The sequence below is a fragment of the Opisthocomus hoazin genome, chromosome 3 (genome assembly GCF_030867145.1).
Source record: "Opisthocomus hoazin isolate bOpiHoa1 chromosome 3, bOpiHoa1.hap1, whole genome shotgun sequence".
Classification (NCBI taxonomy): domain Eukaryota; kingdom Metazoa; phylum Chordata; class Aves; order Opisthocomiformes; family Opisthocomidae; genus Opisthocomus; species Opisthocomus hoazin.
The window spans coordinates 21,519,984-21,537,072 of NC_134416.1; the positions used below are offsets into that span (position 1 = coordinate 21,519,984).

At 38.9% G+C, this 17,089-nt stretch overlaps 1 protein-coding gene across 2 annotated transcripts in view; it reads left to right on the top strand.

Annotated features, from left to right (window-relative positions):
- Positions 1-10,081, top strand: part of NUDCD1 (NudC domain containing 1) — a 52,158-nt gene extending 42,077 nt beyond the window's left edge. For both annotated transcript variants that reach the window (XM_075415675.1, XM_075415676.1), the window contains exons 9-10: positions 2,671-2,830; positions 7,113-10,081. In XM_075415675.1, coding sequence (XP_075271790.1) covers positions 2,671-2,830; positions 7,113-7,405 — 453 coding nt within the window. In that variant the 3' untranslated portion in view covers positions 7,406-10,081. The remainder of the gene's footprint in view (positions 1-2,670; positions 2,831-7,112) is intronic.
- Positions 10,082-17,089: the final 7,008 nt, after the last annotated feature.

Below are 17,089 nucleotides of genomic sequence, written 5' to 3' on the forward strand. Positions count from 1 at the left end.
TCTGGTTCTGAATGCTTTACCTGAATAACTGATTCAGGTTTGAATGTTTTGGGGTTTTTTTTATTGCAGTTGAGTTTCTCATGTTCTGACAACACTCTCAAAACTTTTTTTGCATTTGGGCTGTCTTGTCCAAGTGTGATCTGTATCCCAGTTGCATGTAAAATAGGCAACTAACCCAACTTAAATAGCATTTATTTGGTTTTTCAAAACACTATAAATTATTTCTGGGGTGAAAAACTAATCAAAGTTCAGAATTACTTTGCTGAGGTGCTGTACATGTAAAATATTTTTCAACATATTCCACAACCTTACTGAAACCTGGAAAAAAAACTTAATTCTTTTAGTCTGTTCAAAACTGTTTGTGATGTAAAAAATTAATGATAGCTAATAACATGACACTTGTACTTATCATGTATGTAATAATGTTATTGTTAGGGGGTGTAGATTTAAATTGCATGTTGGATATTTTGGTGGGGTTTTTTGCTTAACTACAGATGTTTATTTTTATTGAAACCAAAAACACGATGTTTGTAAAACTATCACATTTTTGACATGGTACTTCTAAAAGAATGTATTTTTAGAATTTTGTCATGTGCTTTACTTGAAAAGGGATTTACGAAATATTAAGTGCTTGTCTCGTAAAACTATGTAGCTGCTGTTGAAAGACGTTTACAAATTACTCAGTGCTGTGTGCTATAAGGCTTTATTCTTGTCATATGTAGGTAACATACTATTGTACCTTTGGCTGAAAATAGTGATTGCTCGTGACTTCAAAGCTACTTTTATGCTAATGTTGGCATTTTACTGTGGTGTCATGAACATTTGGGGAGTTTTCTTGATTCTCAGTGAAACTACTTTCTCGGCTCAAAGAAATTTCATAGGAGTTGATTCCTGAGTCTGACCCTTTCCCTTGGCTCAAGCACTGATGCATAATGAAGTGAGCTGTGGATGAGAAGACTGTTCCGTGTTGTCCACCTCAAAGATGCTTCGCTGCTGTTGGTTGAGATACAACACTAAGAAAGAGGAGACACTTATCCCTGGTGCCTCAGCTTGTGGAGCTGTATTGGGTGTTTGTACCCAAGGGCTGGCAGCAGGGGGGCTGCAGGGCTGCCCTCTGCAAGAAGAGGCTGGGGCCGCACTGTGGCAGACACTGCTGGTTCCAGACAGCTCCAGTGGACCCACTGTGGCACACAGCTGCACCAGTATAACACCTGCCTCCTGTTCTCTCTTTAAGGCACCTTAGCAGTGGAGTTTGTGACATTGTCTTTATTAATGTTTCTTTGCCTTTGAGTTGCTTAAAAAATTAGTAGCCCTGATTTCATGATTGCATCTGGCCCTAATTGGGACTGAGGATTATTTCACCTCTGTTGTAGTTTTAATACAACTGAAGAATTGTATGGCTGTTGAACAGCGTAGTAGTGGAAGGCTGTTTTGAAGTTGAGCCATTAGACTTAATAAATTGTGATAATTATATTAGTTCTGCTATAGACTGTATAACCTCGAGTAAACAAATTTCTGGGTCTCAACAGCTGTTGATTCTGTCCACTGGATCTTATATTAAGTGTAAATTAAGGTCTTCAAGACAGAGCCTTCATCCTGTGACATTTGTAGAATGATAGCATAAAAGGCTTCCAGTTCACAGTTATTGCCACAATACATGTAATAAAGAGAGTGCTGTGACAACTGTTTGAGAACCATTACTCAACAAGTGTCAGTGTCTGACGACTGAGCTCACTGAGGAGTAATGTATTGTACCATGTATTAGAGTGTAATCCTACATGTTGCTGTTGCAGATGTAGCTTCTGGATATAAAAAATAGTTCAGAAGTGTTTGTTCATCTGGTAACATGAACAATGTAGATCAGCTCTGAGTACAAACAGGAATTTCTGAGCTTTCTTTCTCGATAGACCTTAAGGGAAGATATTGTTCTTTCCCCTTTGAGCATTTGCTAGTCATAGTGCCACATTAAAAGTGTTGCTATTAACTTCCTTTAGAATGCTTTACTGAGAAAAATCAAAATATGTGCTGTTTTATTGTTTAGTTTTACTACTGTTTATTCAGGTAGCAGGGTATGCCTGTCTTGTCTTTCTTATGTAATTGGTCGTTCCTGGTGAATAGAAGTGGTTATTGAATGTTTTTGGTGATCTAGATATATTTGATGAAGAGTGTGCTAATCTGAAATTTAGTAATTATTTGATTGTGAGTAAATAAAAATTGTTGACAAATCATAATTTTAGTATCTTAACTGTTCCTTGTTCCAGTGCTTGCCAATTTTACCGCACAGGAACAGTATTTCCTTTCCTGTTGGCACTGCAGAAAACCAGATGTGAATACTTAGAGAGAATCTTTTACTAAGATCAAAAGTTGTAGGTTAAGATCCTCTATCCTAGACAACCGTTTCTACACAAAGCACATTCCCATTTGCTGGTGTAGTGGACAGAATGTTTCCCTAGATATTATCCCAAGAAACTTAATTGCGTATGCTTGAAATGTATTAGCTACCTGCAGTGTATTGAGCTGTTGATCAGTGGGATGCAGCATAATGTATTCAAACATTTTATCAGCTAATAAACATGAAGCTGTTGATTGTTTAACTTCAGTAGTATGTGTGACACAGTCTGCTAGTTATGCTTTGAATCAATATTTTGTATTTCTTGGTTTTGTTTTCAGATTAATCTTGGAAGCAACCAGTATCTTTTCTCAGTTGTTGTGGATCCCAGAGAGATGCCGTGCTTCTGCCTGAGGCATGATGTTGATGCTCTCCTCTGGCAGCCCCACTCTGACCAACCAGAGAACATGTGGGAACACATAGCAACTTTTAATGCTTTAGGTAGGAAATTAACTTCTGTGTCACACTCCTCTCGAATGCTCTTAGCATGGCTTCTGTTGATATTTCACTTAATTAGATTTGAATTGAAAGGTACTATAATTCTGCAGCATGGTAGCTTAATTTTAGAAGTATTAGAACATAAGAAATAAAATGCTAATGCCTTGGAGGAAAACAAGCCTTTTCAGACCATATACAGGGTGCAAGCACAGTACTGCACAGTAAAAAGGAGAGTTCCTTGGATGAGTGAACTTAGATGCTTCAAAGCACAATCATCACCTCATCAGGGAAACAGCTGCAGTTCATTGATGACATGTCTAGCTGTATATGTGCTTATAGTAAGATGTTTAAATAAGTGACTTTTAGATTTTTGCTATCTCATTGGCCCAGGTGACAAATCTGAAGAATTGGACATAGATTGTTCGCTGTTTCTTCTGTTGTAACAGCTAGGAGCATCAAATGATGCTGGTACATAGTAGGTTCGAAAGAAGTGAAGAGAAATACTTCATGTATGCACATTTAAGCTATGGAATCCTCTGCTGCAAAACTTTGTGGACGTGGAATTTTTTCAGGGATTTAGAGTTGAGAAAAAATCATTATGACAGGAAAAATCCATCAAGAGCGTAGCTGTGCCAGCTCTGGTTCAAGAAGCCCCTAGCTCTTCTGAAGTTAGAGACTGCCAGAAAGGTAGAAAATGTGATTGTGAAGAATCATTAGTTGTTGGTGTATTCTTGCAATCAGGACTAAGAATTTGTTTTTACCCACTGTCGGAAGCAGAATCCTAAAGCTCAGAAGAAGAAAATACTTTGAAAAATAGGGATGCAAGAGTAAGAATTGCCAAATCAGATCAAATAGGATGGTCCATGTAACCCAGCATTGTACCTATCAAGTAAGAAACAGATAAATATTTTTTCGTGAAAATTAATCTGGTCTAGAATTTGCTTCTGCTGTGGCAACTATAGTCTTTATGCTCTCTAAGTGTTCTCTAGACCCATTCCTTCAATAATGCCATGAATGTGACAATTTATTCCCTTCCTCCCACAAATACATTTGTTTGACTACACCACACTCAGGCTAGGTCCAAAATGAAAGGGAAGTTATTAGCTGTTTTATAGAGCTCACATAGGTTACCATAACGCATAATTGGTTTTGTTCTGAGTTTTTGTAATTTATTTAGTTTTGTAATAGGAATGATTTTTTAATAGCCTGTTCTTTTAACTTAAGATCAAATTAAGCTGTAAGCATCTGAACAACTCCTCTAACAAAAGAGATTAATTTCACAATTTGTTCTTTGTTTAGTCATTTCAAATTTCATTATGCTGGGAAAAAAACCAGATGATAAAGATTAAGAAATTTTTTCAAATTAGTATTAGTTTCAAGTTTCTGTGCTGATTTTGTAGTACTGTTTTAAGACTGTTTCTATTGTTTTGAGAATAACAGGAAAGAAATTGATATCTTTGAGCTTTTTGTACCTAAGGTGAGGGAGGTTGTGGAGCCTCCTTATCTGGAGATATTCAAGACCCGCCTGGACAAGGTCCTGTGCAGCCTGCTGTAGGTGACCCTGCTTTGGCAGGGGGGTTGGACTACGTGACCCATAGAGGTCCCTTCCAACCCCTGCCATTCTGTGATTCTGTGGTTGTTGCTCTGCTTTTTCTCCTTATTGTACTATTGTTTTGCAGTATTAAATTTAAGTTTACATTTATGCACTAGTCTAATTCACCTTTTATGTCCCAGAGGTGATGTTAGTCATCAGCTTGTTTACCTACAACCAAATTTAGAAGTACTTTGCAAGAGCTAGTGGTAAAAATTAGTATTTTCTAGGATAAAAGAATGTTTTTCCAAAACCTAGAGTATTCGTTATATTGACTGAAGCAATGATAGTAGCCCTATTTCCTTCTTCCTCTGCTTGAGCTCTTGGAGTTGGTTTTTAACATGCTATACAAGATGATGTTTGAAAAATTAATGTTTTTAATTCAAATCCTGGACTGAAACCTAAGGAAGGAACCAAAGGGAAACTGAAGGGACCAAGTGTTTTGTTCTATATGTGTGTCCTAACAACCTGCTATTGAAAAAAACAACTGGTCTTGAATAGACCTTTGACTGCTAATGTCTAATGATCTTGCCTGTTCTTACCACAGTTTACTGAAGGAGCCTGTATTTTTCACTGACTGCTCATTAGTCTTGCTATATAAATCCCCCACTCCTAACAGAGTTGTATCTATAAAGCAGAAAAATAGAGGACAGTGACATTTTTTAAATTTGTTTTTTGAAAAAATAAAGAGCCTACGATTTTCTGGGAAATACCATTTAAATACAAGTCCCCTGGCTCAGAAGCTTCTTTCACCTTGTTGTGGTTTTGCCTCAATTTGCCACAAAAGAGCCACGCGGTTACTCTCTCACTCCTCTCCCCTCCCCAGTGGGATGGGGAGGAGAATCTGAAGGAAAAAAGGCAAAACTTATGGGCTGGGATGAGAACAGTTTAACAGAATGGTAAAGGGAGAAGAAAACAACAATCAATAATATTGAGCATATACAACATGCAGTGTTCTCACCACCCAATGCTCGTCTTGCTCATGAGTAGCAAAAGCCTCTCCTTCAGCCAGCTCCCTACTTAAATACTGAGCATGACATCACGTGGTATAGAATATCCCATTTGATTGGCTGATGGGGTCAGCCCAACCAGCTGCTTGTGAAAATTAACCGTATCCCAGCTGAACCCAGGACACACCTGCAAGCTGATGCTTAAATCCTACTTCTAGGATTTGTTAGTGCTAGTGTTTAAATATATGAATCAATTTAACCAACTTACACTTGGAAAATTTTCTTCTGGCTGTCCAGATATTTCCCAGTGCAGCAATCATGTCAACTGATAGTCTATCTGTATATTTACTAATTGTTTTGTGGTGAAAATTGTCAAGCTGGATTTGAACAGAGATCATGTTTTGAGGGCAGTAGCAAGCATTTGTAAATTTAGAAGTCTTAGGGTTAACATTTTAAAAAAAAGAAAAAAAAAAAAAAACAACCCAAAACAAAAATCCCCAAACCAAAACAGCAAAAACGCCCATAAGGTGTGAAAATGTAGGGTTAAAGTGCAGTGGTCCAGTAGTGGGTTAGCCCTGGTGGGCACCTAAGCACTGCTCTGCACTGCTTTCTCCCTTCCTACTCCCTTGCCCTGACCACGGAGAGAATAGGGAGAGAAAAGTAAGGAAACTCCTGGGCTGAGCATTTTGGTCAGCTGGGGTCAGCTGTCCTGGCTGTGTTCTCTCCTGACTTCTTGTGCGTCCCCAACCTATGGGGATGCAGGCAACGCTGAAAAAACAGAAAGCCATGACAATGAGCCAGCACTGCTCAGCAACAGCCAAAAAATCGTGTGGTATCAATGCTGGTTTAGTCAGAAATTCAAAACACAGCAGCTTATGGTCTGCTGTGAAGAAAATTAACTCCATCCCAGCCAGCCTCAGTACAAGTACTTTGAACTCTACCCTATGATAATAGGGAAAGAGAGAGAGTCAAAAAAAGTAAACTCTAGCCTGCTTGCTGTTCGCGGAGGTGCTGTCTTTCAGAGATACCTGTTGCCATTCATTGTTCAATGGAAGTGAAGCAAATAACCTTTCAGAAAGATGGTAGATCACTTTGCAAAGATTGTATCTCTAGTCTCTCTACAAAAGTCTGAAAGGAAATCAGTCTGAAATAAGTCTGTTTACTGATTGAGTTCTGTAGTGGAAGAGGAAAAGGAAACTTTTTCCTTCTCGGTGAACATTAACAAAGATTACAGTATGCTGGAAAGTAACTCATGTTTTTTCGGTCAGTTCTAAATAGAAGACAAGTTTTAAGTGTCTGTTCAAGATTAGGTAGGCTCAGAAATCTTGAAGGGTAAATGTAGTTGTAAACTGGGACAGGAGGGGACAGAAGAGGGTTATTCTGTGTAGACTACCAGTGCTGGGCCAGGATGTGTATCCGTGCCTTATGATCCTGCTGAGAAAGTGGAAGACCGTGTCAGGCGGAGAGGGGCTAGGTGTGGGAACAGTATCCAGCTATACATACACATGCACGAAAAATGCCAGTTAGGAAGATGTGCAGAAGAATTATATATTGGTGTTAAATTGGTTAATGCATACCTCCAAAAACTATTGGTTTATTAAATAACATTTCTCTCTTTCTTTCTTTTTTTGTTACTAATTGCATATTGTTTTTTAAGCTAATCTTGATTTTTGTCTTAGCCAGTTAAAGTGCCGTTGAAACCAATATAATACTTATCCCTTCTACTTCTTTTTGGGCTGTGAAGGTTATGTCCAAGCATCAAAACAAGACAAGAAGTTTATGGCTTGTGCTCCAGATTACTCCTACGCTGCTCTTTGTGAGTGCTTGCGACGAGTTTTCATCTATCGTCAGCCGACTCCTCTGTCCACAGTGCTCTACAACAGGAAGGAAGGAAGACAAGTAGGACAGGTTGCTAAGCAGCTGGTAGCAACCCTGGAAGCCAATGATCCTATCTTAGGCTTTCAAGCTACAAGTGAGAGATTATTTGTTCTCACAACAAAAACCTTGTTTTTAATAAAGGTGAACTCTGGAAATTAATTATTCAGTATATTCTGCTGTAGTTTGTGTTAACAATTTGTTAAAGAACTGGCTAGGTAAATGATCTGAGAATTTCGGTACAATTTGCCGAAGTTTAAAAAGGAGATATTTTACAGGGGACTCAAAATTTTTCATCAGAATTTGTCTGTAAGATAATGAGAAAGTTTTTCAACTTTGCTGTCACTGAAGTAATCTTTTTCAGAGCTATGGGAAAATGTCTTCTGCCCTAGCGTCTTTCTCAAAGCAATTGTCAGAGGCTGCTGTTGCATAGGTGAATAGATTTATTCATTGTTTTTTTCCAGATGACTGTGTTTGCCATACTTCTGAGTGTTGAAAATTCACTTCTGTTTTTAAGTGCCACTGTTAACCTATGAAAGAAGCAGTCAGATAAAGAAAATAAAGCCTTGAGTTACAAACATATGATATGCAAAGTAAGGAAGTGTGTATCATAAAGAAAAAAAAATCCCAAATTCAAATACTATTGGCCAAAAAATTATTTAATATTTCAATATTCAATAGTATTGAGTGAAATGTGAATGGAATGAATGGAGTATTATGTTTTTTGTACAGGCAATTCATTCAAGTGGAATAATTTCATTGTATATGCATGTTTTAGATTATCAATTTGGGACTTACTCCTGCTTGCAGTGAAATCTGTTCACGTTTTAAGAGACACTGGAATGGCTTTTAGTAGCTTTTTCCTGAAGTAAAGTATGGGTTAGTGTATAGCTGGTGATTACATACTGAATAGTACTAGTCGAGGTCTAGTTATACTCTCAGCTGTGTCATTTTCATTTGACATTGTACTTCATCCTCAAGTGACTAATTTACAGTTAGAAAATGGCTAACAGAAAAAGCACCTGTATTGCAGCCTGAGATGGGAAACGCAGAAGTGCTGCTTCTGCCTCAGAGACCACTGTAAATACTGTTATTAGTTAGCCATTCTGTCTGTGATGCACAAGTCCAAATGTGGTGTATTTACAATGTGAGAGTACACAGGCTATGACAAACTGGCATGGTTAATTGTACTGAATAGTTTGATCTGAAGATTTTTCTGTCTTACTTTAAATTGACATTGTCAATACAGTTAAACCAAAAAAGGGTCAGCTGTGACAGCTCCACTCTGGGTTGGGTTTTTTTTCATAGTTTGCTTACAACTCTGTAGCAAATAATGCCAAATATATTGTGTACTGTCAGGAAAGCTGCTGGGATCTGTGGTACCAAAGTACTGAGACCAGACTCAAATACAACAAGGAGGGTAATAGTTTGTATCTCTTCCAATATTATTTCACACCTCTGTAAGAATCTGTTGAGAAGAAGTGTTCCTTTTTTATGGACTAACAGTTTCTTAGTTGTGATTGTTTGACTCTCCTGTAAATTCTCCGTATTTGTATCAGTGAAATGATTAAATAATACAGTGAGAATTTCAGAAGGAGACAAGCAGTTGTGGCTTGCAAAAAAGCCTGCAAGTACAGGAGCTTTTCAAGGAACCTGTTTTTTCTCCTCCTTGTCTGGGTAAGTTAGACTGGATTTGCAAACCTTCCCTTCTCATTCTGTTTTTTTAAAACTGTCTTGAAAATACTTTTTAAAAAGGCTCAGTGAATGTATTACTGTTTCATGACTGTTTTGTGTCTAGATTTTCCTTGTTGGGCGAAATGTCAAACAAGGTGATAGAATTCATACAGAGGCCTTTCAGATATTATTTTTATGTAGTTGATTACTTTGCAGCATAAAGCAAGTGGTTTGAAATTTTTATGAATATTACTTGGTAACCTGAGATTTAATCATTGGGAATGCAATTAAGAACACATTGTGATAGTGGGGAAATGGAGGAATGAGGGATACACAGGCAACGTGCTTTTGTCACCTCAGGTCTACTGCACGAAGCTGCCATGTAGATGAGAATTTCAGCTGTTCTTTGTCAAATTCTGCTTGCTGTGGGTATGCTGGAAACATACTTCTGCTGTCTCCTGCAACAGAGGAAATAGTCAGGTAAACGGTTGCCTCGTCAGAAGCCCTATTACGATATGTAATGACTAAAACTCTCATTCTGCCCAAATGTGTATCTGTTTCAATGGGGTTCTTGTTTGCTCCTGGGAACAACTAAACATGTTACTCATCTATTTGCAGTCATGGTGTTCTCGGAAAGGATGTGTCAGATAGTCTCTCTTCTGTTGTGCTTTCTGAGAGTTAAGCGCATTGTATAATTTAAAAGTTTTCTTGCCTTGAGGACTCTTGCATGCTGTTGCACAGCAAGCTACAATAACTAAATGGCTGCAAGCCTCAGGGAGGCACTTCCTATCAGCATTTCCATTTCTGTGTTCCCTTAATTTTAAGGCTTAGTGTATTAATGTAGGCTTATACAAAGTATAGAATGTGGATATTTAAAAGAGGTGGTTCTCTGAGAACCATACTTCAATTTTTGTAGGATTTTATTTCTTCCAATCTTACATTGTAAGACACAGTACTTCCTGAGAAGTCCCAATCACAGTCTGTTTACAGAATTTCTGATAAAATATTTGGCTATTACAGACTTGCATTATTTATTTCTAATACTCTTTTTCAGTATTTTCCTTGGCTGCATATTTAGAATGTATCATGTATTCTTCTACAAGTTTAATAAATGGAAAAAATGTTAAATTTATTAATAAAGGGCTTTTTAAATTATTTTAAAGTATTTCTGTTAATTTTAAATGTGCATCCTTCTTATGCTACTGAAACAAAATAGAAAAATGGAAATAAGAAATTTCTTAAAATAAGACTTGTTAAGGAGCTTTCTGTTAGGGCAGAGTTTTGAAGGGCGTCTGCACTGCCAAGTCACATCTGTTCATGTCTGTGAAAATCCCTGTACAGTCTTCTTTCCTGTCCCGTATCTGCCGACATACAGATTTATAGAGGTGATTACTGGAGGGGGTGGTTAAGTGTTTAGGTGTATTCTTGTGTTGAAGTGCACATTGCACCATCTCGTCCTGTGTCTTTGCTGTGTACAAGACTCAGATGATCTGGACAAACCCTTCTAGATGGGAGAGAGAGATCTGCGCTTCCCTCCTCTCCCCCTACTTCAGCCCAGGGCTGTTTTTTTGCAGGTGAGTGAAGGAGAAGAGGAAGGATTTGGTCTATGTATGTCCTGTGTCAAAAAGTGGCTCTTCATTAATGAAACAGCAGACCTTGTGAGAGTAACAAATAAGGTTGAAGCTTATCTTCTATTTGTTTGCTGTGCTTCCTTTCAATAATGGACATTATTACCACTATATTTTTTGAGTTTCCTTGCCTTCTGTCAATTTATATTTGCTATTCTCATTATGCAGATTAGATGAACTTGAAGCCTGCAGTCAATCACTCATTAGAATGTAATACCAATTTTTGGTTTGGTTTGAAATTTTGTGCTTCCAGTCCTATGTGCCATTCGTAACAGCTTTCTGGAAATCTGGTGAGATTTGTTTCCCCTCTTCCCCATGCAATGCATTTGCATTTGTGCTATGGATAAAGATCAGCAAGTTCAAAAGACAATTAAGCTGCAGTCTTTGAGGTAGAAGAACCAAGTATCAACCAAGCCTTCTGGTCAAGAGTATTGCAACAATTTCAAACTCAAGGTTTAGTACTATTTTGCTTGGAGAAGTATTTGTTGGAATCAGGGGTTTTTTTCCCTTTAAAAAAAGGTTTAAGCTACTTCTGAAAAATTACTTTCGTTTAACGAAGATGTTTACCATGATGTGGTAGCTGGGTATCGATTAAAATATGATGATAGATGTAATTAACAAGTTCAGATGTAGACCTCGAAAATATTTACCATAATCTTTACTGATCTAATGCTCTAGGAAAAATATAAACCATTCCAGTGTGGTTTTGCAATCTAAGTAAATTGGCACTTGCATGGAATTGTCAAGAGCAACACAGGAAATTCAAATTTTAAGAAATGATAGTGTCACTTTTATTATGCTGTGATGAATATACATTAGCCACGAGCTTTTCTTAATGCGTTAGTTACATTCTGAATATGAAAGAGTTGTGTTTGTATATGTGGTTGTATTTTCATCTGCACCCGTGTATGCCCACACACGTATATATTCATACTGCCTCAAAGTATTGGGGAAGATGGGGCGGATTCCGGAGAGGAAAATGTTTTAACATTACTGACAGCAAAGCATAAATCCTTCATTAACCTCTTCATTGGTATTAAATATAAATATTTTGCTTTCTGCTAAAACATGGATTTACACTTGGGAATAAGTTCTTGAATGTGAAGAAATCCTGATTATTAATTCAAAGGCCCCTTGCAATCTGTATAATGTTTTTGGTTTACCTTTTTTACTGGTCAAGTTTTCCTGCATGTGTTGTTTTCCCACATCAAAATGCAAACACCTGTAAGTCTGGCAGAAGTGTGTTGTAATGCCGTGATAACTGCTCTGTGTGAAAACATCAGTTACGAATCCTGTGGAGTTTTTCGTCTGCTGAGGGTTAAATATATGATATCAGCATTGCGTTACACCCAAACATAAACAGCTCAGAGGCCAAGTATTAAGCAGATGCCTCAAGTTGGAAGAATGATGCAGGAGTAATAAACATTTATAAAAATTAGTGAGGTTTAGTGGGGAAAAAAAAATAAGATCCACTGAATACTAATTCAGTCACTTTATCACTGAAATTGCTGCTGATGGGCCTTTGATGATTTTTCTCTTTGAAACTGTTCATTCTCCCTGTTCCATGTGTCCGCTTTAATAAATATAGAGTGCTTTATGGTAATTTAAGGTCGAACGATTTATTGGAATTTCCTGAATAAATGAATTAGGCTTGCACATGCGGTATCTAAAATATGGGCATGAGGTACAAGATGGATATGTCTAGTCGTAAAGAGACCAGGAACACTGGCTCTTGATTTGATCAAGAGCCGATGACCATCTAAACAGAAATAGAAACTGATACTTTGAAGACATTTTTGTGAGTTGCAATGTCAGATTCTAAAAAGAGTAAAAACATGGGAACCTGTGCAGAGTAAGCTTGCTAAGGCAGGATAAAATATACACAGGTTGCCGTTTAAAATCTCCTAGAAATACATGCAATACTCCATTCAAAGCAGTTGGAGTGATCAGAAGGAGAACGTGTGTGATCAACGCTGCCTCTGTTCCCGCTTTATATGCATTTGGCAAGGGTAAGTCATCGGCAAAAATGCCTGGATGCCGGTGTGATCGGCGTTACTCCTTTTGTGCTGTTTCTTGCCTGGTGTAGCTCCAGGTGCTCACTACTGTCTGAAAAATTCACAAGTATAATAGCTAACAAGATACTTCAATAAAAAAAGTATTGACTGCTGTTAACAGTGCAGTTCTGAGCCTCTTTGGATCCAATGTGACATCTGATAAAATCTGCATTTTCACATGAAACCAAAAATACCCTAAAACTCAGGCTGCTTTGTGATTTGTTTCACTTTTTTTTTCCTGGGAAGTACCTCAATAATCTTTTTCTCTCTGTTCTGAGAAATCTTTGTCTTGTGCTTTAAGAAACAGATGCAATATCCTCAAAGTCTGAACCTGGTGTGTCTTAATGCTGTGGAGAAAAATTAGTGTGCGAGTTGCTTGAACTGCTAGCTGTTCCATCGGGAAGTGGGCAAAAAAGTGAAGTCAGCTTATTTGTAATAGGTTCACTGTGGCAGTTTACATTGCTACAGTCTCTGAGCTCTGTGTAATTCAATGTACTGGGTGGTCTCGGGTGCCGAGACAAAAGGAGCTGTGGACTAGTCAGCACAACGTTCTGCTGTGTGAACACATCTGATGTGTCTACACAGATTTTAGTGCTCTTGCTCAGTTATCTAACATCACAAATCTCTGTAAGTTAATGTGCTAACAGACTGCAGTATCTACTTTGGAAGGAAAGCGTGTCCAAAGAAGGGCAATGAGGCTGGTGAAGGGTCTGGAGAACAAGTCTTAGGAGGAGCGGCTGAGGGAACTGGGGCTGTTTAGTCTGGAGAAGAGGAGGCTGAGGGGAGACCCTATTGCTTGCTACAACTACCTGAAAGGAGGTTGTAGTGAGGCAGGTGTTCATCTCCCATCTAACCAGCAATAGGATGAGAGGCAATGGCCTCCAGTTGCATCAGGGGAAGTTTAGATTGGGTATTAGGAAAAATTTCTTTACTGAAAGAGTGGTCAAGCACTGGAACAGGCTGCCCAGGGAAGTGGTTGAGTCACCATCCCTGGAGGTGTTTAAAAAACATGTAGATGTGGCACTTTGGTATATGGTTTAGTAGGCATGGTAGTGTTGGGTGGCTGGTTGGACTTGATGGTCTTAGAGATCTTTTCCAACCTTAATGATTCTGTGATTCTATGAAAGAGCACAAAGTAGATTCTTGGAGGTGCATTTCTATTTCAGATGTGATTTATATCGTGACAAATAATTTATGTGGTTTTGACTTTGAGCTGATTAATATTTACAATTAATGAGTTCCCACAACTCCAGTTTTCTAGTGGAATTATTCACTGACCTGTAGGTAAACTTGAGAAGACTAATTCAGAACTGGAGATAATTAGCACTTCTCATTAGTATTTAATTTTCAGTTGGTTACTCAGTCTTTATTATGTGAACTAAGTTTCTTGAAACCCTTAAGAACTAGTTCACTTTGCAACTCATTAGGTGCTACGAGTAAGAAGGTGGAGCTTTGCCTCCTTAGTACTGTCAGTGGTCAAAGTCAACGATGCTAGAGAGGACTAGCAAGCACTTTGTGGTGCTTTAAAAGCATCCAGTTGAAAGCAACCTGCTGATGCCCAGGGAGCACAGCTGCTTAGATCCTACTGCTTCTGGATGTTGCTTAAGCATAGCAGCCGTCATCATCCCGAGGCAAGATGATAGCCTAGGAAGAAGCAACTTGCAGAACCCAGTCTGTGCTGCCTTGCAGCTCTGCAGAGATTCTGACTGGATGGAGTTAGAGCAATAATGTGTTTGTCCCAATGATGTCCAGCTGTGCCTGTATGCACAGAGCTTTCCTCTGAAATGCAAGGTATACGTGTGGTTGGGTTTGAAATATAAAATACATAATGAAGTGGTCAGGCCAAAGCTCAGTCTGTCCGCCTCTCATGGACTTTAAGCAACAGCTTTTGGGCACACGCTTCTGAACCATGGCTAAACCATGTTGCTTCCATGTGCTGTCTGGGCCAGCTTGCATTTCCTTCTCAGTTTTAATGGAGGAAACTTTTGTGCCTTTAGCTGTGGCGTGGGTTAGAGCTCCTGCGACAACAGCACAGAGCCAAAATTTGGAGAAACTCTTCAAAAGCCAGGTCAAGGAAGGTGCGTTACTTTCTAAGCCATTTTCAGTTTTTCCTGTTCAAATACTTGAGAGGAAACAGATTGTATGATTGCTGCCAACTGAGAAAAACGCTCAGAGAAAGCTGAGGGTATATTTTAAATAAATTAAGTATCATATGTGTTTATATGTATGAAAATGTGCACAGAAGATGAGGAGAGAATGGAGCCATATGGCAGGGGGTTACAAATGGTTGTACCGCTTAGGGAAATTAATAACTCTAAGCATTGATGTATATGAGCCTGATGGGGTTCAGATGTTCGCATGCTGGTGCTTCAGGAAAGTAGCTGAATCAATATACAAACATTTGAAAAACAAAAAACAAGCCAGCATCCAGCTTAAAAAGTCAGAGAAGCAGCCCTTAAAAAAAGAACTTAAAAAAAAAAGTCTGGACTTCTACTAAGACTGAAATATAAATAAAAGGAGCTTGTTTTTTTAATATATTTGTGCTGCCCTGTAGCTAGTTGCAAGCATGTTTCCTGATGTTTACAGGCTTTTTTCTTAGACTCTAAAAATATTCTATGAACAACTGTATTAACTTCTTTAATTACTGAAACAGAGTAATTAAAAATTGCTTTAGAGCCATCCCTTTTACTTATGGGCTTCAAAATACATGCTTTCTCCCTTTATAAAAGAGAGAAAGGTTTTTATACAAGATTCCTTCCTTTCCTCGGTGTCTTTTCTTTGGCAGAAATAACAAACTTATCAGAAAAGAAATGCATTGGAAACAATGCACAAAGGCAAGTTCAAAGCAAAGATGTTTGGAGCTGTCTCTTCAGGATGCCTGTGTGTAGCAGCAGGGGCATGTCAGAAGATCGTTGATTTGGGCATTCTTCTAGCGAAATTTTTGTTTTCGAGTCAGAAAAAAAAATAGGTTGAAAACTTGATTATTCCTTCTGCCTGATGTGCTCTGTGGTGGCCCCTGTCCCTAAAACCCTGTGACCAGTCAGCCCTCCAAACGTCTTACGAAGGATGTGGCTGACTTTGTTGTTGGGGCTGATGTTCTCCCTGGGGGAGGATGTTGAAATTGTTGTTACAGCACCAGGATGGGAGCTGTATGGAGAATATTCCAGCTATCTCTGTAACAGAACATAAATGACCCGGCAAAGCTGCGTGGTAGCGTGCTGTTTTCACTTCAGCCAAGACTTTGTGTGGCCTGTGTGCCCTAAGCCGCATGAGCTGGAATTCTTAATATTGTGCTTTCCTAGAAAGAAAAGAAATATACATAGTAAACAGTAATGGTGCATCACATTGTTTGTTTAGATTTACTTTGAAGGCATATTAAAAATCACATCATCTTCATGTGAGAGTAGTATCACTAAACTTACATGGAAATCTAATCAGATTTTAGTTAAATAAAATTAACTGACAACCGGCAGCATTCAGTGTCTCCAGTAACCCAAACAAACAGCTTTAGTGAGCGTATTGATGAGACACCAGTGAAATTATTTTTCTCGCGTAGCGCAGGAGGACCGACGTTGCTCTAGCTGAAGGTGGGGGCTGCGGGGTTGGCCCCCGGCTCCAGGCTGCCTCGCAGGTCTGGGGCAGAGAGGAGCCCCAGGGACCCTCTCGGGCTGGCGCCCAGAGTGGAAGCAAACACAGAGTCACCTCCTGCCAGCCAGCTCCTGTCGCGCCTCTGAAAGCAAAACTCTGCCTGTGATGCATCAACGATTGTCCCTGTCATCATCCCTCGTCAAGGAAGTCAACCTGAATGGAGCAGCTGACACTGCCCTGTCTGAGCATCCGTGTGTGTGTTTGCTAACAAAGGAATAACCGTGGCTGCTGTGAATCCGTGGCAATATGGCTCTTTGATCCCTCTGCAGAGAAAACTGTACTTCAAGACAACCACACGCTAACAGGAAGTTTGTATTTTTAATTAGTTTTAAATAGCTTATATTTTATAACTTGTAGCTGATTTAACTAAAAGTGCAGGAGGATTTTAAGAAAGAAGTGCATATTTTATCCACATGTACCTAAACTTTTTTTTAAGCTCTGTTTCCTGTGAAGCTCTGGAATGGTTTTCGCCTTTTATTACTGCTTCTGAGTTTGCTCTGTGCTTGCATTCAAGCTGGGCACCAGAACACTAAATCGGTGAGCGTTTTTACACTGGTTTGTTGTATTGTTTTCTATAACTCTTATCTTCTAGAAGGGAATGTTTTCGCTTGAAGAACCGTGGCCAGAATCTTGCCCCCAGACCAGCCCCAATAGAGCCACTGATGCGACTGTACTTCAAAACTCACAGGAAGGGAGAAAAGGCCGAGGGTTTGTTGTGTTAAACTGCAGGTCCATTGGGGCTGGTGTTCTTTGCAGTGGCAGGAATGAATAAAGCTTTGACATAGGTGTGAATGCTGACTTCTGAGTGAAAGAAAGGGGCAGTTAAGCAGCTGTACCTGTGT